Source organism: Stigmatopora argus, chromosome 21 (genome assembly GCF_051989625.1).
Source record: "Stigmatopora argus isolate UIUO_Sarg chromosome 21, RoL_Sarg_1.0, whole genome shotgun sequence".
Classification (NCBI taxonomy): Eukaryota; Metazoa; Chordata; class Actinopteri; order Syngnathiformes; family Syngnathidae; genus Stigmatopora; species Stigmatopora argus.
Genome location: NC_135407.1, coordinates 4417585 through 4443121, shown reverse-complemented (window position 1 = coordinate 4443121; position 25537 = coordinate 4417585). Strand labels below are relative to the sequence as shown.

Here is a 25537-nt window from a genome sequence, read left to right as displayed (position 1 = left end):
ATAGACAAGAAAACTTTTATTGGACAGGACCATGCTGAGTACGGAGGCGTCTTACACACTTAGCCAAAATCACTCCAGTGCCCTCTTACCGAAAAGACTTAGCCGGTCGAAGTTTAGTGGGTGTGTGGGTGGGCCCCTTGGCGCACACAGTAGAGTATGCACCTACCACCGAGTGGAAGCTGGTTCGCGTCCCGCAGACGTACTCTTGGTGCCTCTCCCCGCCTTCGGCGGGGAGAGACACCTGCGACATAAGACAAATTACCTTTTACTAAAATAAACTTTCAAAAATTAAATTTGACATTTAAACATTGCATCAAAATTAGTTAAAAGAATTGGCCTACAAAAACAAAAGACAAGAAAACTTTTATTGGACAGGACCATGCTGAGTAGAGAGGCGGCTTACACACTTAGCCAAAATCACTCCAGCGCCCTCTTACCGAAAATACTCAGCCGGTTGAAGTTTAGTGGGAAGGTGGGAGGGCCCTTTAGCACACACAGTAGAGCATATGCCTACCGTCGAATGGAAGCCGGTTCGCGTCCCGCAGACGTACTCTTGGTGCCTGCGACAAAAGACTCATTACCTTTTACTAAGAAAAACTTTAAAAATTAAAGTTTCCATTTAAACATTACATAAAAATTAGTTAAAAGAATTGGCCTAAAAAAAACAAAAGACACTGGCTATTAGCTAGGATTTCAAATAAGCCACCCAAACTTTTATTGGTTGGCATTCCCACCACAACCGCCGGCTGTCGAAGAACCGCATGGTGGCGTTGTTCTGCCAGTCGCCCTCGTCCACATCCACGTATGCCGAATGACGGGGACACACCTCAAACCCACGGCTGTCACGGGGTGAGGCAAGCAGGACTTGACTTGTCGATCGGTCGGCTGCACCCGTTCTTCTCCTCCCACTCCTCTTCCACGTTGTCCAATGCATCTGTCATGACACAAAGACAATTATTTCTCAACACTGCCTAAGATGACAACATTTTTGTCCTACGGTGCTAATATCTTTACGGTCGCGACACGGTTTTCTACCTGGCATGACGAAGGCGGTGGCGATGTGCATCTGTCCCAACTGCATGACCGTGTCAGCCTCCGCTCACTGGGGCGCCGGAGACTCCTGGATGCAGGCGCAATCCGTGGGGCGCCGGTACAAGTCTGTCAACAAATAAGGCAAGGCGTTAGGTAACTTGCGGGGAACATTTCCTCCATGCTGTAGCTTACATATGCCTTTCTATACCATGTCATTTTTTTTTGGAAATAAAGCTTTACTATACATGGTCGTTTTTTTGAGAAAAAAGGCTTATTATTCTATGTCGTTTTTAATGAATAAAGCTTTGTTATACATTGTGTCATGTTTTTTACGAAAAAAGCCTTACTATACTATGTCGTTTTTTAAGAAAAAAAAAGCCTTACTATACTAAGTCGTTTTTTAAGAAAAAAGCCTTAGTATATCATGTCGTTTTTAAGGAAAAAAGACTTACTATACAGTACATGGTTGTCCGTCTCCTTGTACCCTAAGATCGTCTGGCCACCGATTCAGGATGTCCCCCGCCTCTGGCGTGGAGACAAATGGGATTGGCTCCAGCATCCCCCGCTACCCTAATGAGGATAAAGCAGTTCGGAAAATGAGATGAGGCTTACTATACATGGTCTTTTTTTTTTAAAAAGCCTTACTATACTATGTCGTTTTTTTTTTAGGAAAAAAAGCCTTACTATACTATGTCGTTTTTTAGGGAAAAAAGCCTTACTATACTATGTCGTTTTTTTAGGAAAAAAAGCCTATGTCGTTTTTTGGGGAAAAAAGCCTTACTATACTATGTCGTTTTTTAAGAAAAAAAAAGCCTTACTATACTATGTCGTTTTTTAGGGAAAAAACCTTACTATACTATGCTGTTTTTTTTTAGGAAAAAAAGGCTTACTATACCATGTCGTTTTTTAGGAAAAAAAGCCTTACTATACTATGTCGTTTTTTAGGGAAAAAACCCTTTGTATACTATGTCGTTTTTAAAGAAAAAAAAGCCTTACTATACTATGTCGTTTTTTAAGAAAAAAAAAGCCTTACTATACTATGTCGTTTTTTAGGGAAAAAACCCTTTGTATACTATGTCGTTTTTTGAGAAAAAAAAACCTTACTATACTATGTCGTTTTTTAGGGAAAAAAGCCTTACTATACTATGTCGTTTTTTAAGAAGAAAAAAAACCTTACTATATTATGTCGTTTTTTAAGAAAAAAAGCCTTACTATACTATGTCGTTTTTTTAGGGAAAAAAGCCTTACTATACTATGTCGTTTTTTTAGGGAAAAAAAGCCTTACTATACTATGTTGTTTTTTAGGGAAAAAAGCATTACTATACTATGTCATTTTTTAAGAAAAAAAAACCCTTACTATATTATGTCATTTTTAGGGAAAAAACCTTACTATACTATGTCGTTTTTAGGGAAAAAAAGCCTTACTATACTATGTCGTTTTTAGGGAAAAAAAGCCTTACTATACTATGTCGTTTTTTGGGGAAAATAGCCTTACTGTACTATGTCAGTTTTTGGGGAAAAAAGCCTTACTATACTATGTCGTTTTTTTAGGAAAAAAAGCCTATGTCGTTTTTTAGGAAAAAAAGCCTATGTCGTTTTTGAGGGAAAAAAGCCTTACTATACTATGTCGTTTTTTAGGGAAAAAACCTTACTATACTATGCTGTTTTTTTTTAGGAAAAAAAGGCTTACTATACCATGTCGTTTTTTAGGAAAAAAAGCCTTACTATACTATGTCGTTTTTAAAGAAAAAAAAGCCTTACTATACTATGTCGTTTTTTAAGAAAAAAAAAGCCTTACTATACTATGTCGTTTTTTAGGGAAAAAACCCTTTGTATACTATGTCGTTTTTTGAGAAAAAAAAACCTTACTATACTATGTCGTTTTTTAGGAAAAAAAGCCTTACTATACTATGTCGTTTTTTTTAGGAAAAAAAGCCTTACTATACTATGTCGTTTTTTAGGAAAAAAAGGCTTACTATACCATGTCGTTTTTTAGGGAAAAAACCCTTTGGATACTATGTCGTATATTGAGAGAAAAAAAACTTACTATACTATGTCGTTTTTTAAAGAAAAAAAGCCTTACTATACTATGTCGTTTTTTAAAGAAAAAAAGCCTTACTATACTATGTTGTTTTTAAGGAAAAAAGACTTACTATACAGTGTGTGTGGTTGTCCATCTCCTTGTACCCTAAGATCGGCTGGCCACCGATTCAGGATGTCCCCCGCCTCTGGCGTGGAGACAAATGGGATTGGCTCCAGCATCCCCCGCTACCCTAATGAGGATAAAGCAGTTCAGAAAATGAGATGAGGCTTACTATACATGGTCATTTTTTTTAAAAGCCTTACTATACTATGTCGTTTTTTTTAGGGAAAAAAGCCTTACTATACTATGTCGTTTTTTAAGAAGAAAAAAAACCTTACTATATTATGTCGTTTTTTAAGAAAAAAAGCCTTACTATACTATGTCGTTTTTTAAGAAAAAAAGCCTTACTATACTATGTCGTTTTTTTAGGGAAAAAAGCCTTACTATACTATGTCGTTTTTTAAGAAGAAAAAAAACCTTACTATATTATGTCGTTTTTTAAGAAAAAAAAGCCTTACTATACTATGTCGTTTTTTAAGAAAAAAAGCCTTACTATACTATGTCGTTTTTTTAGGGAAAAAAGCCTTACTATACTATGTCGTTTTTTTAGGGAAAAAAAGCCTTACTATACTATGTTGTTTTTTAGGGAAAAAAGCATTACTATACTATGTCATTTTTTAAGAAAAAAAAACCCTTACTATATTATGTCATTTTTAGGGAAAAAACCTTACTATACTATGTCGTTTTTAGGGAAAAAAAGCCTTACTATACTATGTCGTTTTTTAGGGAAAAAAGCCTTACTATACTATGTCGTTTTTTAGGGAAAAAAACTTTTCTATACTATGTCGTTTTTTTTAGAAAAAAAAAAAGCCTTACTATACTATGTCGTTTTTTGGGGAAAATAGCCTTACTGTACTATGTCAGTTTTTGGGGAAAAAAGCCTTACTATACTATGTCGTTTTTTTAGGAAAAAAAGCCTATGTCGTTTTTGAGGGAAAAAAGCCTTACTATACTATGTCGTTTTTTAGGGAAAAAACCTTACTATACTATGCTGTTTTTTTTTAGGAAAAAAAGGCTTACTATACCATGTCGTTTTTTAGGAAAAAAAGCCTTACTATACTATGTCGTTTTTTAGGGAAAAAACCCTTTGTATACTATGTCGTTTTTAAAGAAAAAAAAGCCTTACTATACTATGTCGTTTTTTAAGAAAAAAAAAGCCTTACTATACTATGTCGTTTTTTAGGGAAAAAACCCTTTGTATACTATGTCGTTTTTTGAGAAAAAAAACCTTACTATACTATGTCGTTTTTTAGGGAAAAAAGCCTTACTATACTATGTCGTTTTTTAGGGGGAAAAAGCCTTACTATACTATGTCGTTTTTTTAGGAAAAAAAGCCTTACTATACTATGTTGTTTTTTAGGGAAAAAAGCATTACTATACTATGTCATTTTTTAAGAAAAAAAAAAACCTTACTATATTATGTCATTTTTAGGGAAAAAACCTTACTATACTATGTCGTTTTTTAGGGAAAAAAGCCTTACTATACTATGTCGTTTTTTAGGGAAAAAATCCTTTCTATACTATGTCGTTTTTTAAGAAAAAAAAACCTTACTATTCTATGTCGTTTTTAGGGAAAAAAGCCTTACTACACTATGTCGTTTTTTAGGGGGAAAAAGCCTTACTATACTATGTCGTTTTTTAGGGAAAAAACCTTACTATACTATGCTGTTTTTTTTTTTTAGGAAAAAAAGGCTTACTATACCATGTCGTTTTTTAGGGAAAAAACCCTTTGGATACTATGTCGTATATTGAGAAAAAAAACCTTACTATACTATGTCGTTTTTTAAAGAAAAAAAGCCTTACTATACTATGTCGTTTTTTAAAGAAAAAAAGCCTTACTATACTATGTTGTTTTTAAGGAAAAAAGACTTACTATACAGTGTGTGTGGTTGTCCATCTCCTTGTACCCTAAGATCGGCTGGCCACCGATTCAGGATGTCCCCCGCCTCTGGCGTGGAGACAAATGGGATTGGCTCCAGCATCCCCCGCTACCCTAATGAGGATAAAGCAGTTCAGAAAATGAGATGAGGCTTACTATACATGGTCATTTTTTTTAAAAGCCTTACTATACTATGTCGTTTTTTTTAGGGAAAAAAGCCTTACTATACTATGTCGTTTTTTAAGAAGAAAAAAAACCTTACTATATTATGTCGTTTTTTAAGAAAAAAAGCCTTACTATACTATGTCGTTTTTTAAGAAAAAAAGCCTTACTAAACTATGTCGTTTTTTTAGGGAAAAAAGCCTTACTATACTATGTCGTTTTTTAAGAAGAAAAAAAACCTTACTATATTATGTCGTTTTTTAAGAAAAAAAGCCTTACTATACTATGTCGTTTTTTTAGGGAAAAAAGCCTTACTATACTATGTCGTTTTTTAGGGAAAAAAAGCCTTACTATACTATGTTGTTTTTTAGGGAAAAAAGCATTACTATACTATGTCATTTTTTAAGAAAAAAAAACCCTTACTATATTATGTCATTTTTAGGGAAAAAACCTTACTATACTATGTCGTTTTTAGGGAAAAAAAGCCTTACTATACTATGTCGTTTTTTTAGGGAAAAAAGCCTTACTATACTATGTCGTTTTTTAGGGAAAAAAACTTTTCTATACTATGTCGTTTTTTTAGAAAAAAAAAAGCCTTACTATACTATGTCGTTTTTTGGGGAAAATAGCCTTACTGTACTATGTCAGTTTTTGGGGAAAAAAGCCTTACTATACTATGTCGTTTTTTTAGGAAAAAAAGCCTATGTCGTTTTTGAGGGAAAAAAGCCTTACTATACTATGTCGTTTTTTAGGGAAAAAACCTTACTATACTATGCTGTTTTTTTTTTAGGAAAAAAAGGCTTACTATACCATGTCGTTTTTTAGGAAAAAAAGCCTTACTATACTATGTCGTTTTTTAGGGAAAAAACCCTTTGTATACTATGTCGTTTTTAAAGAAAAAAAAGCCTTACTATACTATGTCGTTTTTTAAGAAAAAAAAAGCCTTACTATACTATGTCGTTTTTTAGGGAAAAAACCCTTTGTATACTATGTCGTTTTTTGAGAAAAAAAAACCTTACTATACTATGTCGTTTTTTAGGAAAAAAAGCCTTACTATACTATGTCGTTTTTTAGGGGGGAAAAGCCTTACTATACTATGTCGTTTTTTTTAGGAAAAAAAAGCCTTACTATACTATGTTGTTTTTTAGGGAAAAAAGCATTACTATACTATGTCATTTTTTAAGAAAAAAAAAAACCTTACTATATTATGTCATTTTTAGGGAAAAAACCTTACTATACTATGTCGTTTTTTAGGGAAAAAAGCCTTACTATACTATGTCGTTTTTTAGGGAAAAAATCCTTTCTATACTATGTCGTTTTTTAAGAAAAAAAAACCTTACTATACTATGTCGTTTTTAGGGAAAAAAGCCTTACTACACTATGTCGTTTTTTAGGGGGAAAAAGCCTTACTATACTATGTCGTTTTTTAGGGAAAAAACCTTACTATACTATGCTGTTTTTTTTTTTTTAGGAAAAAAAGGCTTACTATACCATGTCGTTTTTTAGGGAAAAAACCCTTTGGATACTATGTCGTATATTGAGAAAAAAAAACCTTACTATACTATGTCGTTTTTTAAAGAAAAAAAGCCTTACTATACTATGTCGTTTTTTAAAGAAAAAAAGCCTTACTATACTATGTTGTTTTTAAGGAAAAAAGACTTACTATACAGTGTGTGTGGTTGTCCATCTCCTTGTACCCTAAGATCGGCTGGCCACCGATTCAGGATGTCCCCCGCCTCTGGCGTGGAGACAAATGGGATTGGCTCCAGCATCCCCCGCTACCCTAATGAGGATAAAGCAGTTCAGAAAATGAGATGAGGCTTACTATACATGGTCATTTTTTTTAAAAGCCTTACTATACTATGTCGTTTTTTTTAGGGAAAAAAGCCTTACTATACTATGTCGTTTTTTAAGAAGAAAAAAAACCTTACTATATTATGTCGTTTTTTAAGAAAAAAAGCCTTACTATACTATGTCGTTTTTTAAGAAAAAAAGCCTTACTATACTATGTCGTTTTTTTAGGGAAAAAAGCCTTACTATACTATGTCGTTTTTTAAGAAGAAAAAAAACCTTACTATATTATGTCGTTTTTAAGAAAAAAAAGCCTTACTATACTATGTCGTTTTTTAAGAAAAAAAGCCTTACTATACTATGTCGTTTTTTTAGGGAAAAAAGCCTTACTATACTATGTCGTTTTTTTAGGGAAAAAAAGCCTTACTATACTATGTTGTTTTTTAGGGAAAAAAGCATTACTATACTATGTCATTTTTTAAGAAAAAAAAAACCTTACTATATTATGTCATTTTTAGGGAAAAAACCTTACTATACTATGTCGTTTTTAGGGAAAAAAAGCCTTACTATACTATGTCGTTTTTTTAGGGAAAAAAGCCTTACTATACTATGTCGTTTTTTAGGGAAAAAAACTTTTCTATACTATGTCGTTTTTTTTAGAAAAAAAAAAGCCTTACTATACTATGTCGTTTTTTGGGGAAAATAGCCTTACTGTACTATGTCAGTTTTTGGGGAAAAAAGCCTTACTATACTATGTCGTTTTTTTAGGAAAAAAAGCCTATGTCGTTTTTGAGGGAAAAAAGCCTTACTATACTATGTCGTTTTTTAGGGAAAAAACCTTACTATACTATGCTGTTTTTTTTTAGGAAAAAAAGGCTTACTATACCATGTCGTCTTTTAGGAAAAAAAGCCTTACTATACCATGTCGTTTTTTAGGGAAAAAACCCTTTGTATACTATGTCGTTTTTAAAGAAAAAAAAGCCTTACTATACTATGTCGTTTTTTAAGAAAAAAAAGCCTTACTATACTATGTCGTTTTTTAGGGAAAAAAACCTTTGTATACTATGTCGTTTTTTGAGAAAAAAAAACCTTACTATACTATGTCGTTTTTTAGGGAAAAAAGCCTTACTATACTATGTCGTTTTTTAGGGGGAAAAAGCCTTACTATACTATGTCGTTTTTTTAGGAAAAAAAGCCTTACTATACTATGTTGTTTTTTAGGGAAAAAAGCATTACTATACTATGTCATTTTTTAAGAAAAAAAAAAACCTTACTATATTATGTCATTTTTAGGGAAAAAAACTTACTATACTATGTCGTTTTTTAGGGAAAAAAGCCTTACTATACTATGTCGTTTTTTAGGGAAAAAATCCTTTCTATACTATGTCGTTTTTTAAGAAAAAAAAACCTTACTATTCTATGTCGTTTTTAGGGAAAAAAGCCTTACTACACTATGTCGTTTTTTAGGGGGAAAAAGCCTTACTATACTATGTCGTTTTTTAGGGAAAAAACCTTACTATACTATGCTGTTTTTTTTTTTTTAGGAAAAAAAGGCTTACTATACCATGTCGTTTTTTAGGGAAAAAACCCTTTGGATACTATGTCGTATATTGAGAAAAAAAAACCTTACTATACTATGTCGTTTTTTAAAGAAAAAAAGCCTTACTATATATACTATGTCGTTTTTTAAAGAAAAAAAGCCTTACTATACTATGTTGTTTTTAAGGAAAAAAGACTTACTATACAGTGTGTGTGGTTGTCCATCTCCTTGTACCCTAAGATCGGCTGGCCACAGATTCAGGATGTCCCCCGCCTCTGGCGTGGAGACAAATGGGATTGGCTCCAGCATCCCCCGCTACCCTAATGAGGATAAAGCAGTTCAGAAAATGAGATGAGGCTTACTATACATGGTCATTTTTTTTAAAAGCCTTACTATACTATGTCGTTTTTTTTAGGGAAAAAAGCCTTACTATACTATGTCGTTTTTTAAGAAGAAAAAAAACCTTACTATATTATGTCGTTTTTTAAGAAAAAAAGCCTTACTATACTATGTCGTTTTTTAAGAAAAAAAGCCTTACTAAACTATGTCGTTTTTTTAGGGAAAAAAGCCTTACTATACTATGTCGTTTTTTAAGAAGAAAAAAAACCTTACTATATTATGTTGTTTTTTAAGAAAAAAAGCCTTACTATACTATGTCGTTTTTTTAGGGAAAAAAGCCTTACTATACTATGTCGTTTTTTTAGGGAAAAAAAGCCTTACTATACTATGTTGTTTTTTAGGGAAAAAAGCATTACTATACTATGTCATTTTTTAAGAAAAAAAAACCCTTACTATATTATGTCATTTTTAGGGAAAAAACCTTACTATACTATGTCGTTTTTAGGGAAAAAAAGCCTTACTATACTATGTCGTTTTTTTAGGGAAAAAAGCCTTACTATACTATGTCGTTTTTTAGGGAAAAAAACTTTTCTATACTATGTCGTTTTTTTAGAAAAAAAAAAGCCTTACTATACTATGTCGTTTTTTGGGGAAAATAGCCTTACTGTACTATGTCAGTTTTTGGGGAAAAAAGCCTTACTATACTATGTCGTTTTTTTAGGAAAAAAAGCCTATGTCGTTTTTGAGGGAAAAAAGCCTTACTATACTATGTCGTTTTTTAGGGAAAAAACCTTACTATACTATGCTGTTTTTTTTTAGGAAAAAAAGGCTTACTATACCATGTCGTTTTTTAGGAAAAAAAGCCTTACTATACTATGTCGTTTTTTAGGGAAAAAACCCTTTGTATACTATGTCGTTTTTAAAGAAAAAAAAGCCTTACTATACTATGTCGTTTTTTAAGAAAAAAAAAGCCTTACTATACTATGTCGTTTTTTAGGGAAAAAACCCTTTGTATACTATGTCGTTTTTTGAGAAAAAAAAACCTTACTATACTATGTCGTTTTTTAGGAAAAAAAGCCTTACTATACTATGTCGTTTTTTAGGGGGAAAAAGCCTTACTATACTATGTCGTTTTTTTTAGGAAAAAAAGCCTTACTATACTATGTTGTTTTTTAGGGAAAAAAGCATTACTATACTATGTCATTTTTTAAGAAAAAAAAAAAACCTTACTATATTATGTCATTTTTAGGGAAAAAACCTTACTATACTATGTCGTTTTTTAGGGAAAAAAGCCTTACTATACTATGTCGTTTTTTAGGGAAAAAATCCTTTCTATACTATGTCGTTTTTTAAGAAAAAAAAACCTTACTATACTATGTCGTTTTTAGGGAAAAAAGCCTTACTACACTATGTCGTTTTTTAGGGGGAAAAAGCCTTACTATACTATGTCGTTTTTTAGGGAAAAAACCTTACTATACTATGCTGTTTTTTTTTTTTTAGGAAAAAAAGGCTTACTATACCATGTCGTTTTTTAGGGAAAAAACCCTTTGGATACTATGTCGTATATTGAGAAAAAAAAACCTTACTATACTATGTCGTTTTTTAAAGAAAAAAAGCCTTACTATACTATGTCGTTTTTTAAAGAAAAAAAGCCTTACTATACTATGTTGTTTTTAAGGAAAAAAGACTTACTATACAGTGTGTGTGGTTGTCCATCTCCTTGTACCCTAAGATCGGCTGGCCACCGATTCAGGATGTCCCCCGCCTCTGGCGTGGAGACAAATGGGATTGGCTCCAGCATCCCCCGCTACCCTAATGAGGATAAAGCAGTTCAGAAAATGAGATGAGGCTTACTATACATGGTCATTTTTTTTAAAAGCCTTACTATACTATGTCGTTTTTTTTAGGGAAAAAAGCCTTACTATACTATGTCGTTTTTTAAGAAGAAAAAAAACCTTACTATATTATGTCGTTTTTTAAGAAAAAAAGCCTTACTATACTATGTCGTTTTTTAAGAAAAAAAGCCTTACTATACTATGTCGTTTTTTTAGGGAAAAAAGCCTTACTATACTATGTCGTTTTTTAAGAAGAAAAAAAACCTTACTATATTATGTCGTTTTTTAAGAAAAAAAAGCCTTACTATACTATGTCGTTTTTTAAGAAAAAAAGCCTTACTATACTATGTCGTTTTTTTAGGGAAAAAAGCCTTACTATACTATGTCGTTTTTTTAGGGAAAAAAAGCCTTACTATACTATGTTGTTTTTTAGGGAAAAAAGCATTACTATACTATGTCATTTTTTAAGAAAAAAAAAACCTTACTATATTATGTCATTTTTAGGGAAAAAACCTTACTATACTATGTCGTTTTTAGGGAAAAAAAGCCTTACTATACTATGTCGTTTTTTTAGGGAAAAAAGCCTTACTATACTATGTCGTTTTTTAGGGAAAAAAACTTTTCTATACTATGTCGTTTTTTTAGAAAAAAAAAAAAGCCTTACTATACTATGTCGTTTTTTGGGGAAAATAGCCTTACTGTACTATGTCAGTTTTTGGGGAAAAAAGCCTTACTATACTATGTCGTTTTTTTAGGAAAAAAAGCCTATGTCGTTTTTGAGGGAAAAAAGCCTTACTATACTATGTCGTTTTTTAGGGAAAAAACCTTACTATACTATGCTGTTTTTTTTTAGGAAAAAAAGGCTTACTATACCATGTCGTTTTTTAGGAAAAAAAGCCTTACTATACTATGTCGTTTTTTAGGGAAAAAACCCTTTGTATACTATGTCGTTTTTAAAGAAAAAAAAGCCTTACTATACTATGTCGTTTTTTAAGAAAAAAAAAGCCTTACTATACTATGTCGTTTTTTAGGGAAAAAACCCTTTGTATACTATGTCGTTTTTTGAGAAAAAAAAACCTTACTATACTATGTCGTTTTTTAGGAAAAAAAGCCTTACTATACTATGTCGTTTTTTAGGGGGAAAAAGCCTTACTATACTATGTCGTTTTTTTAGGAAAAAAAGCCTTACTATACTATGTTGTTTTTTAGGGAAAAAAGCATTACTATACTATGTCATTTTTTAAGAAAAAAAAAAACCTTACTATATTATGTCATTTTTAGGGAAAAAACCTTACTATACTATGTCGTTTTTTAGGGAAAAAAGCCTTACTATACTATGTCGTTTTTTAGGGAAAAAATCCTTTCTATACTATGTCGTTTTTTAAGAAAAAAAAACCTTACTATACTATGTCGTTTTTAGGGAAAAAAGCCTTACTACACTATGTCGTTTTTTAGGGGGAAAAAGCCTTACTATACTATGTCGTTTTTTAGGGAAAAAACCTTACTATACTATGCTGTTTTTTTTTTTTTAGGAAAAAAAGGCTTACTATACCATGTCGTTTTTTAGGGAAAAAACCCTTTGGATACTATGTCGTATATTGAGAAAAAAAAACCTTACTATACTATGTCGTTTTTTAAAGAAAAAAAGCCTTACTATACTATGTCGTTTTTTAAAGAAAAAAAGCCTTACTATACTATGTTGTTTTTAAGGAAAAAAGACTTACTATACAGTGTGTGTGGTTGTCCATCTCCTTGTACCCTAAGATCGGCTGGCCACCGATTCAGGATGTCCCCCGCCTCTGGCGTGGAGACAAATGGGATTGGCTCCAGCATCCCCCGCTACCCTAATGAGGATAAAGCAGTTCAGAAAATGAGATGAGGCTTACTATACATGGTCATTTTTTTTAAAAGCCTTACTATACTATGTCGTTTTTTTTAGGGAAAAAAGCCTTACTATATTATGTCGTTTTTTAAGAAAAAAAAGCCTTACTATATTATGTCATTTTTAGGGAAAAAACCTTACTATACTATGTCGTTTTTAGGGAAAAAAAGCCTTACTATACTATGTCGTTTTTTTAGGGAAAAAAGCCTTACTATACTATGTCGTTTTTTAGGGAAAAAAACTTTTCTATACTATGTCGTTTTTTTAGAAAAAAAAAAGCCTTACTATACTATGTCGTTTTTTGGGGAAAATAGCCTTACTGTACTATGTCAGTTTTTGGGGAAAAAAGCCTTACTATACTATGTCGTTTTTTTAGGAAAAAAAGCCTATGTCGTTTTTGAGGGAAAAAAGCCTTACTATACTATGTCGTTTTTTAGGGAAAAAACCTTACTATACTATGCTGTTTTTTTTTTAGGAAGAAAAGGCTTACTATACCATGTCGTTTTTTAGGAAAAAAAGCCTTACTATACTATGTCGTTTTTTAGGGAAAAAACCCTTTGTATACTATGTCGTTTTTAAAGAAAAAAAAGCCTTACTATACTATGTCGTTTTTTAAGAAAAAAAAAGCCTTACTATACTATGTCGTTTTTTAGGGAAAAAACCCTTTGTATACTATGTCGTTTTTTGAGAAAAAAAAACCTTACTATACTATGTCGTTTTTTAGGAAAAAAAGCCTTACTATACTATGTCGTTTTTTAGGGGGAAAAAGCCTTACTATACTATGTCGTTTTTTTAGGAAAAAAAGCCTTACTATACTATGTTGTTTTTTAGGGAAAAAAGCATTACTATACTATGTCATTTTTTAAGAAAAAAAAAACCTTACTATATTATGTCATTTTTAGGGAAAAAACCTTACTATACTATGTCGTTTTTTAGGGAAAAAAAGCCTTACTATACTATGTCGTTTTTTAGGGAAAAAATCCTTTCTATACTATGTCGTTTTTTAAGAAAAAAAAACCTTACTATACTATGTCGTTTTTAGGGAAAAAAGCCTTACTACACTATGTCGTTTTTTAGGGGGAAAAAGCCTTACTATACTATGTCGTTTTTTAGGGAAAAAACCTTACTATACTATGCTGTTTTTTTTTTTTTAGGAAAAAAAGGCTCACTATACCATGTCGTTTTTTAGGGAAAAAACCCTTTGGATACTATGTCGTATATTGAGAAAAAAAAACCTTACTATACTATGTCGTTTTTTAAAGAAAAAAAGCCTTACTATACTATGTCGTTTTTTAAAGAAAAAAAGCCTTACTATACTATGTTGTTTTTAAGGAAAAAAGACTTACTATACAGTGTGTGTGGTTGTCCATCTCCTTGTACCCTAAGATCGGCTGGCCACCGATTCAGGATGTCCCCCGCCTCTGGCGTGGAGACAAATGGGATTGGCTCCAGCATCCCCCGCTACCCTAATGAGGATAAAGCAGTTCAGAAAATGAGATGAGGCTTACTATACATGGTCATTTTTTTTAAAAGCCTTACTATACTATGTCGTTTTTTTTAGGGAAAAAAGCCTTACTATATTATGTCGTTTTTTAAGAAAAAAAAGCCTTACTATACTATGTCGTTTTTTAAGAAAAAAAGCCTTACTATACTATGTCGTTTTTTTAGGGAAAAAAGCCTTACTATACTATGTCGTTTTTTTAGGGAAAAAAAGCCTTACTATACTATGTTGTTTTTTAGGGAAAAAAGCATTACTATACTATGTCATTTTTTAAGAAAAAAAAACCCTTACTATATTATGTCATTTTTAGGGAAAAAACCTTACTATACTATGTCGTTTTTAGGGGAAAAAAGCCTTACTATACTATGTCGTTTTTTTAGGGAAAAAAGCCTTACTATACTATGTCGTTTTTTAGGGAAAAAAACTTTTCTATACTATGTCGTTTTTTTAGAAAAAAAAAAGCCTTACTATACTATGTCGTTTTTTGGGGAAAATAGCCTTACTGTACTATGTCAGTTTTTGGGGAAAAAAGCCTTACTATACTATGTCGTTTTTTTAGGAAAAAAAGCCTATGTCGTTTTTGAGGGAAAAAAGCCTTACTATACTATGTCGTTTTTTAGGGAAAAAACCTTACTATACTATGCTGTTTTTTTTTAGGAAGAAAAGGCTTACTATACCATGTCGTTTTTTAGGAAAAAAAGCCTTACTATACTATGTCGTTTTTTAGGGAAAAAACCCTTTGTATACTATGTCGTTTTTAAAGAAAAAAAAGCCTTACTATACTATGTCGTTTTTTAAGAAAAAAAAAGCCTTACTATACTATGTCGTTTTTTAGGGAAAAAACCCTTTGTATACTATGTCGTTTTTTAGGGGGAAAAAGCCTTACTATACTATGTCGTTTTTTTAGGAAAAAAAGCCTTACTATACTATGTTGTTTTTTAGGGAAAAAAGCATTACTATACTATGTCATTTTTTAAGAAAAAAAAAAACCTTACTATATTATGTCATTTTTAGGGAAAAAACCTTACTATACTATGTCGTTTTTAGGGGAAAAAAGCCTTACTATACTATGTCGTTTTTTTAGGAAAAAAAGCCTTACTATATTATGTCGTTTTTTTAGGGAAAAAAGCCTTACTATACTATGTCGTTTTTTAGGGAAAAACCCTTTCTATACTGTCGTTTTTTTAGAAAAAAAAAAAGCCTTACTATACTATGTCGTTTTTTGGGGAAAATAGCCTTACTATACTATGTCTTTTTTGGGGAAAAAAGCCTTACTATACTATGTCGTTTTTTAGGGAAAAAAGCCTTACTATACTATGTCGTTTTTTTTAAGAAAAAAAGCCTTACTATACTATGTCGTTTTTTAGGGAAAAAACCTTACTATACTATGCTGTTTTTTTTAGGAAAAAAAGGCTTACTATACCATGTCGTTTTTTAGGAAAAAAAGCCTTACTATACTATGTCGTTTTTAGGGAAAAAAACCTTTGTATACTATGTCGTTTTTTGAGAAAAAAAAACCTTACTATACTATGTCGGTTTTTAGGAAAAAAAGCCTTACTATACTATGTTGTTTTTTAGGGGAAAAAAAGCCTTACTATACTATGTCGTTTTTTAGGAAAAGCCTTACTATACCATGTCGTTTTTAAGGAAAAAAGACTTACTATACTATGTCATTTTTTGGGGAAAAAAGCCTTACTATACTATGTCCTTTTTTAGGTAAAAAAGCCTTACTATACTATGTTGTTTTTTTTAGGAAAAAAAGCCTTACTATATTATGTCATTTTTAGGGAAAAAACCTTACTATACTATGTCGTTTTTAGGGGAAAAAAGCCTTACTATACTATGTCGTTTTTTTTAGGAAAAAAAGCCTTACTATATTATGTCGTTTTTTTAGGGAAAAAAGCCTTACTATACTGTCGTTTTTTTAGAAAAAAAAAAGCCTTACTATACTATGTTGTTTTTTAGGGAAAAAAGCATTACTATACTATGTCATTTTTTAAGAAAAAAAAAAGCCTTACTATATTATGTCATTTTTAGGGAAAAAACCTTACTATACTATGTCGTTTTTAGGGGAAAAAAGCCTTACTATACTATGTCGTTTTTTTAGGAAAAAAAAGCCTTACTATATTATGTCGTTTTTTTAGGGAAAAAAGCCTTACTATACTATGTCGTTTTTTTTAGAGAAAAAAAAGCCTTACTATACTATGTCGTTTTTTTGGGGAAAATAGCCTTACTATACTATGTCATTTTTGGGGGAAAAAAACCTTACTATACTATGTCGTTTTTAGGAAAAAAAGCCTTACTATACTATGTCGTTTTTTAGGAAAAAAAAGCCTTACTACACTATGTCGTTTTTGGGGGGGAAAAGCCTTACTATACTATGTCGTTTTTTTAAGAAAAAAAGCCTTACTATATTATGTCGTTTTTTAGGGAAAAAACCTTACAATACTATGCTGTTTTTTTTGGGGGGGGGGGAAAAAAGGCTTACTATACTATGTCGTTTTTTAGGGAAAAGACCCTTTGTATACTATGTAGTTTTTTAAGAAAAAAAAGCCTTACTATACTATGTCGTTTTTTAGGGAAAAAACCCTTTGTATACTATGTCGTTTTTTGAGAAAAAAAAACTTACTATTCTATGTCGTTTTTTAGGAAAAAAAGCCTTACTATACTATGTCGTTTTTTAGGGAAAAAAAGCCTTACTATACCATGTCGTTTTTAAGGAAAAAAGACTTACTATACAGTGCGTGGTTGTCCGTCTCCTTGTACCCTAAGATCGTCTGGCCACCGATTCAGGATGTCCCCCGCCTCTGGCCTGGAGACAAATGGGATTGGCTCCAGCATCCCCCGCTACCCTAATGAGGATAAAGCAGTTCAGAAAATGAGATGAGGCTTACTATACATGGTCTTTTTTTTTTAAAAGCCTTACTATACTATGTCGTTTTTTTTAGGGAAAAAAGCCTTACTATACTATGTCGTTTTTTTAAGAAAAAAAGCCTTACTATACTATGTCGTTTTTTTAAGAAAAAAGCCTTAGTATATTATGTCGTTTTTTAGGGAAAAATAGCCTTACTATACTATGTCGTTTTTTTAGGGAAAAATAGCCTTACTATACTATGTCGTTTTTTAAGAAAAAAAAAAGCCTATGTCGTTTTTTAGGGGAAAATAGCCTTACTATACAAATGTCGTTTTTTAAGAAAAAAAGCCTTACTATACTATGTCGTTTTTTAGGGAAAAAAGCCTTACTATACTATGTCGTTTTTTAGGGAAAAATAGCCTTACTGTACTATGTCGTTTTTTTAAGAAAAAAGCCTTACTATACTATGTCGTTTTTTAGGGAAAAATAGCCTTACTATACTATGTCGTTTTTTTTTAAGAAAAAAAGCCTTCCTATACTATGTCGTTTTTTAGGGAAAAATAGCCTTACTATACTATGTCGTTTTTTTAAGAAAAAAAGCCTTACTATACTATGTCGTTTTTTTAAGAAAAAAGCCTTACTATACTATGTCGTTTTTTAGGAAAACCTTACTATACTGTGTCGTTTTTTAATTTAAAAAAGCCTTACTATCTGTCGTTTTTTAATTTAAAAAAAAAGCCTTACTATCTGTCTTTTTTTAAAGCCTTACTAAAATATTTCGTTTTTTAATTTAAAAAAAAAGCCTTACTATACTGTGGTTTTTTCTTAAGAAAAAAAGCCTTACTATATACTATGTCATTTTTTTAAAAGAAAAAAGCCTTACTATACTATGTCGTTTTTAGGGGGAAAAACGCCTTACTATGCTATGTCCTTTTTTAGGAAAAAAGCCTTACTATACTATGTCGTTTTTTAAGAAAAAAGCCTTACCATACTTTGTCGTTTTTTTTAAGAAAAAAAGCCTTACTATACTATGTCGTTTTTTTTTTTAAAGCCTTACTATATTATGTTATTTTTTAGGAAAAAAAGCCTTACTATATATACTATATATTTTTTTAAGAATAAAGCTTTACTATACATGGTCATTTTTAAGGCTTTTTTTTGTAAGGCTTTAAAACAAAAACAATGTATAAGGCTTTAAAAAAAAAAAAAAAAACGACCATCTATTGTAAGCCTTCTTTCCAAAAAAATGACTATGTATACATTGTCATTTTTTTAGAAAAAAAAAAGCCTAACGATTCATGGACAGAGAAAAGCCTTTTTTCCCCCGACCAAAAGCCGGCCAAATCTCTTGTGGCTACCCACCGTAACAGATGACGCAGTTCTTCACCTTCCTCAATTCAGCGGCCACGTCCCCCCACAGAACGGTGAAGACCGACTTCCCGCTCTCGTCCAGCTGAAAGCAAAGACCCGATTAAGCGGACGGACGGCCAAATTCCATCCCTGGGGGGGCGGGGCTTGCCTGCATGGCGCGACCGATGCGCACGGAACTCCATGACAGCCGCCAGCACGTCTTCCCCATCTTGTGAATTTGAATTATTTTCTATAATATTTTTTCCAACAACCCTATCTTTTTTGTAATGTGAGTGATGCGATCAATTCCCTCAAAATCAAGAGGAAGTGGCGCAAAAATATCCCCAAAGCAACAGAAAATGAGGGATTGCTAACTGTTCAGACATGGGCTTGATCATCATCATCGAATCATCAAAAGCCTAATTGTCATCATACACAGCAGCGTATGACGAAATTGGTCGTCTCGAGATGTCCTCGGGGACATGCGGCAGGTTCGTTGGCAATCTGCTCTGATGGATTTATGGCATCTCCTCCCAAGAGCAACCAAATCCTGGCGACTGTAGAAAAGGTTTGCCTGGCAGATGTTAGCAAACAACGACAAGACTGAGGAAACAAAACACCAAACTGGAGAGCAAGAGCCAGCTGCATCCACCCGCGCCGCCATCTTGGATCACTTACCTCCTTCCAACCAAAACGTTTGAAGAATTGAGCCAATTCAGAGTGTCTGTCGTAAGATGGCCGCCAGTCACTAACACCAACGACAGGGCCTCAAGACTCCTAGTTTACACGTACCCGTGAAGCACGCTGAAAGAGAGCAAACACGGGTGGAATGGGCTCGGCTTGCGATTGGACGACGGCACGGGCCGGCGGGCGTGGCCGACTCACTGCAGTTGTCTCTGTCCCTGTCGTCCATCAGTCCGTGCCGTCCGTCCACGCCCAAAAGTCCGCAGGGGGGGGAAAAGTTATAGCTTTTGGAAATTTCCAATAATTTAAGGAATTTTTTTTGCAAAGTGTGCTGAATTTTGCACTCACCTTGATCCCTCTGTCTGTCCCTGCCGTCCGTCCATGCCCAAAAGTCCGCAGAGGAGAAAAAAAGTTCAAGTCTTTGAACATTTTCCAATATTTTTTTTTTTGGCAAAGTGTGTTGAATTTTGCACTCACCTTGATCCCCCTGTCTGTCCCTGCCGTCCGTCCCTGCCGTCCGTCCATGCCCAAAAGTCCGCAGAGGAGAAAAAAAGTTCAAGTCTTTGAACATTTTCCAATATTTTTTTTTGGGCAAAGTGTGTTGAATTTTGCACTCACCTTGATCCCTCCGTCTGTCCCTGCCGTCCGTCCCTGCCGTCCGTCCCTGCCGTCCGTCCCTGCCGTCCGTCCCTGCCGTCCGTCCCTGCCGTCCGTCCCTGCCGTCCGTCCCTGCCGTCCGTCCCTGCCGTCCGTCCCTGCCGTCCGTCCCTGCCGTCCGTCCCTGCCGTCCGTCCCTGCCGTCCGTCCCTGCCGTCCGTCCCTGCCGTCCGTCCCTGCCGTCCGTCCCTGCCGTCCGTCCTTGCCGTCCATCTTTGCCGTCCGTTCATGCCCAAAAGTCCACGGGGGAAAAAAAGGTTCAAGTCTTTGAAATTTTTCCAATAAATTAATTACATTTTTTTAGCAAGGTGTGCTGAATTTTGCACTAACCTTGATCCCTCCGTCTGTCCCTGCCGTCCGTCCCTGCCGTCCGTCCTTGCCGTCCATCTTTGCCGTCCGTTCATGCCCAAAAGTCCACGGGGGAAAAAAAGGTTCAAGTCTTTGAAATTTTTCCAATAAATTAATTACATTTTTTTAGCAAGGTGTGCTGAATTTTGCACTCACCTTGATCCCTCTGTCCGTCCGTGCCGTCCGTGCCGTCCGTGCCGTCCGTGCCGTCCGTGCCGTCCGTGCCGTCCGTGCCGTCCGTCCGTCCGTCCGTCCCGTCCGTCCCGTCCGTCCGTGCCGTCCGTCCGTGCCGTCCGTCCGTGCCGTCCGTCCGTGCCGTCCGTCCGTGCCGTCCGTCCCTGCCGTCCGTCCCTGCCGTCCGTCCCTGCCGTCCGTCCCCAAAACTCAGCAGGGGAGAAAAGTGTCCAAAACTCCACTAGGGAGAAAAGCGTCCAAACCTCCACTGGGGAGAAAAGTGTCCATAAATCCACGGGTAAAAAAAAAAAGTGTCCAAAACTCCACTGGGGAGAAAAGTGTCCAAAAAGTGTCCAAAACTCCACTGGGGAGAAAAGTGTCCAAAAAGTGTCCAAAACTCCACTGGGGAGAAAAGTGTCCAAAAAGTGTCCAAAACTCCACTGGGGAGAAAAGTGTCCAAAACTCCACTGGGGAGAAAAGTGTCCAAAACTCCACTGGGGAGAAAAGTGTCCAAAAAGTGTCCAAAACTCCACTAGGGAGAAAAGTGTCCACAAATCAAAACTCAAAAGACCTAAATACTTACCTGCACCGGTAAAAAAGTGTCCAAAACTCCACTGAGGAGAAAAAGTGTCCAAAACTCCACTGGGGAGAAAAAGTGTCCAAAACTCCACTGGGGAGAAAAAGTGTCCAAAACTCCACTGGGGAGAAAAAGTGTCCAAAACTCCACTGGGGAGAAAAAGTGTCCAAAACTCCACTGGGGAGAAAAAGTGTCCAAAACTCCACTGGGGAGAAAAAGTGTCCAAAACTCCACTGGGGAGAAAAAGTGTCCAAAACTCCACTGGGGAGAAAAAGTGTCCAAAACTCCACTGGGGAGAAAAAGTGTCCAAAACTCCACTGGGGAGAAAAAGTGTCCAAAACTCCACTGGGGAGAAAAGTGTCCAAAAAGTGTCCAAAACTCCACTGGGGAGAAAAGTGTCCAAAACTCCACTGGGGAGAAAAGTGTCCAAAAAGTGTCCAAAACTCCACTAGGGAGAAAAGTGTCCACAAATCAAAACTCAAAAGACCTAAATACTTACCTGCACCGGTAAAAAAGTGTCCAAAAGTCCACCGGTAAAAAAAGTGTCCATAAATCCACGGGTAAAAAAGTGTCCAAAAGTCCACGGGTAAAAAAAGTGTCCAAAAGTCCACGGGTAAAAAAAGTGTCCAAACGTCCATGGGTAAAAAAGTGTCCAAAACTCCACTGGGGAGAAAAGTGTCCAAAAAGTGTCCAAAACTCCACTGGGGAGAAAAGTGTCCAAAAAGTGTCCAAAACTCCACTGGGGAGAAAAGTGTCCAAAAAGTGTCCAAAACTCCACTGGGGAGAAAAGTGTCCAAAAAGTGTCCAAAACTCCACTGGGGAGAAAAGTGTCCAAAAAGTGTCCAAAACTCCACTAGGGAGAAAAGTGTCCACAAATCAAAACTCAAAAGACCTAAATACTTACCTGCACCGGTAAAAAAGTGTCCAAAAGTCCACCGGTAAAAAAGTGTCCATAAATCCACGGGTAAAAAAGTGTCCAAAAGTCCACGGGTAAAAAAGTGTCCAAAAGCCCACGGGTAAAAAAGTGTCCAAACGTCCACGGGTAAAAAAGTGTCCAAAACTCCACTGGGGAGAAAAGTGTCCAAAACTCCACTGGGGAGAAAAGTGTCCAAAAAGTGTCCAAAACTCCACTGGGGAGAAAAGTGTCCAAAAAGTGTCCAAAACTCCACTGGGGAGAAAAGTGTCCAAAAAGTGTCCAAAACTCCACTGGGGAGAAAAGTGTCCAAAAAGTGTCCAAAACTCCACTAGGGAGAAAAGTGTCCACAAATCAAAACTCAAAAGACCTAAATACTTACCTGCACCGGTAAAAAAGTGTCCAAAAGTCCACCGGTAAAAAAGTGTCCATAAATCCACGGGTAAAAAAGTGTCCAAAAGTCCACGGGTAAAAAAGTGTCCAAAAGCCCACGGGTAAAAAAGTGTCCAAACGTCCACGGGTAAAAAAGTGTCCAAAACTCCACTGGGGAGAAAAGTGTCCAAAACTCCACTGGGGAGAAAAGTGTCCAAAAAGTGTCCAAAACTCCACTGGGGAGAAAAGTGTCCAAAAAGTGTCCAAAACTCCACTGGGGAGAAAAGTGTCCAAAAAGTGTCCAAAACTCCACTGGGGAGAAAAGTGTCCAAAACTCCACTAGGGAGAAAAGTGTCCACAAATCAAAACTCAAAAGACCTAAATACTTACCTGCACCGGTAAAAAAGTGTCCAAAACTCCACTGGGGAGAAAAAGTGTCCAAAACTCCACTGGGGAGAAAAAGTGTCCAAAACTCCACTGGGGAGAAAAAGTGTCCAAAACTCCACTGGGGAGAAAAAGTGTCCAAAACTCCACTGGGGAGAAAAAGTGTCCAAAACTCCACTGGGGAGAAAAAGTGTCCAAAACTCCACTGGGGAGAAAAAGTGTCCAAAACTCCACTGGGGAGAAAAAGTGTCCAAAACTCCACTGGGGAGAAAAAGTGTCCAAAACTCCACTGGGGAGAAAAAGTGTCCAAAACTCCACTGGGGAGAAAAAGTGTCCAAAACTCCACTGGGGAGAAAAAGTGTCCAAAACTCCACTGGGGAGAAAAAGTGTCCAAAACTCCACTGGGGAGAAAAAGTGTCCAAAACTCCACTGGGGAGAAAAAGTGTCCAAAACTCCACTGGGGAGAAAAAGTGTCCAAAACTCCACTGGGGAGAAAAAGTGTCCAAAACTCCACTGGGGAGAAAAAGTGTCCAAAACTCCACTGGGGAGAAAAAGTGTCCAAAACTCCACTGGGGAGAAAAAGTGTCCAAAACTCCACTGGGGAGAAAAAGTGTCCAAAACTCCACTGTGAAGAAGTATCCATAAATCCGCCGTCCGTCCGTCTGTGCCGTCCATCCATGCCGCCCGTCCCTGCCGTCCGTCCATGCCGTCCGTCCATGCCGTCCGTCCATGCCGTCCGTCCGTCCATGCCGTCCATGCCGTCCGTCCGTCCATGCTGTCCGTCCATCCATGCCGTCCAGGTTGAACTTCACTTTAGTGTCCCGGAGGTACTGAGCCAGGCCGGCGTGGTGCAGTCAGACCAGGTGGCCCCAGGCCTTTTAGAACTCAAGCCGCTGTCCAGGAAGATGTCCGTCAACTTAAAAAAGCCACACAGGGACAGAGTTTAGTCTGCTTTCTAAACAAACATTTATAGCCTTAATTCCATCGTGTACATACACTACAACAAGTGCATGCCATACAATGTGTGTCAATCAATCACATTTGCATTTAACATCATTAACCAAAACTTTGAGCCCATTCGCACCGACAAATAAGTGTATTTTTACAAACAAAATCATAGGAGTATGAACATTAGCTTAACTAACGCTCATTTAGCATCCACAATAAAGTACAGTTAGAAGCACTACGTGGACTCCCTGCTAGCGTAGCGATTAGCCATTCGCGGCTAGCGCTAGCCTCGTGCTAATCGCTCATTAGCATGATATTTCCACACAAAAAAAGACAGTTGGAATCCCGTAACAATAACCACCGCGTTAAGAACACCGCTCGGTTCTTATGAATACTTGCCCAATACATAATTTAGCAAAATAACATTAAAATTTAAGCTTGAGGTTTAACCTTAACCCATGCTTGCTTAGCGGAGCTCAACATGGCGATCTTCAGCTCAAACTAAAGGCACACTTGTTCACTATAACAAGTAAGTAACTCGTAAGACATCAAAATAAACGCACACTTGTTCATTATAACAAGCAACTAACTCGTAAGACATTAAAATAAATGTTATAATTATTGTTATACCTGACTGGCGTGCAATAGGTCTGAGATACAGTGTGCCTAGCCCCACCACCTGAAGTCATTTGAAGTTAATCAGCGTGTTTTCGTCTCAGTGCCCTGTGATTGGCTGGCAAGCCATAGTTGGCCGTGATAGGCTCCAGCATCCCTGCAACCCCTGCGAAGTAAAGCGGTGCGGAAAATTATTGAATCAATGAATGATTTATTTTGAAAAACGGAATTATATCGGCACCATAAGATGGACCAGAGCTATTTTGTATAGCTACCAAAGAGATGTGTATTCTCAAATCAATAAAACTGAATACAGTATAAACCATTACACACACACACACATATATATATATATATATATATATATATATATATATATATATATATATATATATATATATATATATATATATATATATATATATATATATATATATATATATATATATATATATACACATATATATATTCTCGTCCTTAAAAGCCAAAAGTCAATATGTACTTGACTATTTGACTGTGGTTTCAAAGTAAACCATTATCTGTCATGTAAAGTTAAATTGAAAAAGGTCCTTGGCGGAGGCGATTGTTCTTGTTTTTTTTGTAAGAGGTCACTCTAAAAGTATTCATCCTGAAATGTTCCATGATATTTTTCTTCCCGGCTGGGTTTAAGTCGGGGGATAATCGTTTAGCGTTTACATAGTGCTTTTTCATTTGCCATTTTTTGGGACGGATCGTAACGATCACCTCCTCGCCGTCACCAATTAGCTGGGGGGTGGGCAAAGGGTTTGTAGAAGCAACGGGGGTTGGGCTGCAAGAAGCACCTGACGGCAATCCACTGATTGCACTTGTAGGACACTAGTATTGTGGAAAGCTTTGCTCTTTATGAAAACCTACATTTTGTGGAATAGTTTGAAATGAAAGCTTAGTTTTATGGGATGCTATGCCTTTACATCAAATCAAAAGCCTTTAGTGTCATCATACACCGCTGCATATAATGAAATGGGTAAAATATCATTCAACAAAGGTGCTCTTAAATGAGTCAAAATGGTCAAAAGTCTGCATTTTGATGGCCAACGTTTACAATAGGTCCAGAAAAAGACTTGGACTGGCTTGGAGAGTCTGCAACAGGGGTCCTCAAGGGCCGCTGTGGGTTGGGCCAGCATTTTGTTCCGAAACATCCAGCACACACTCGGTCGGACTCAGTTGAAGCAACGGGGGTTGGGCTGCAAGAAGCACCTGACGCCGATCCACTGATTGCACTTGTAGGACACTAGTATTGTGGAAAGCTTTGCTCTTTATGAAAACCTACATTTTGTGGAATAGTTTGAAATGAAAGCTTAGTTTTATGGGATGCTATGCCTTCACATCAAATCAAAAGCCTTTAGTGTCATCATACACCGCTGCATATAATGAAATGGGTAAAATATCATTCAACAAAGGTGCTCTTAAATGAGTCAAAATGGTCAAAAGTCTGCATTTTGATGGCCAACGTTTACAATAGGTCCAGAAAAAGACTTGGACTGGCTTGGAGAGTCTGCAACAGGGGTCCTCGAGGGC

General features: G+C 35.5%; 1 protein-coding gene across 1 annotated transcript; it reads right to left on the bottom strand.

Annotated features, from left to right (window-relative positions):
- Positions 1 to 348: 348 nt before the first annotated feature.
- On the bottom strand, positions 349 to 24054 carry LOC144067491 (uncharacterized). The gene is made up of 21 exons (XM_077591307.1): positions 24001 to 24054; positions 20154 to 20412; positions 19980 to 20036; positions 19611 to 19862; positions 19470 to 19502; positions 19341 to 19360; positions 19194 to 19210; positions 18478 to 19112; positions 18321 to 18411; positions 16839 to 16956; positions 13950 to 14069; positions 12446 to 12565; positions 10579 to 10698; positions 8748 to 8867; positions 6880 to 6999; positions 5049 to 5168; positions 3186 to 3305; positions 1485 to 1602; positions 1036 to 1158; positions 735 to 934; positions 349 to 560 (listed from the first exon to the last, which is right to left on the bottom strand). Exons 1-8 carry the CDS (start codon positions 24052 to 24054, stop codon positions 19091 to 19093), a joined length of 714 nt encoding a protein of 237 aa, XP_077447433.1. The 3' UTR covers positions 349 to 560; positions 735 to 934; positions 1036 to 1158; positions 1485 to 1602; positions 3186 to 3305; positions 5049 to 5168; positions 6880 to 6999; positions 8748 to 8867; positions 10579 to 10698; positions 12446 to 12565; positions 13950 to 14069; positions 16839 to 16956; positions 18321 to 18411; positions 18478 to 19090.
- Positions 24055 to 25537: the final 1483 nt, after the last annotated feature.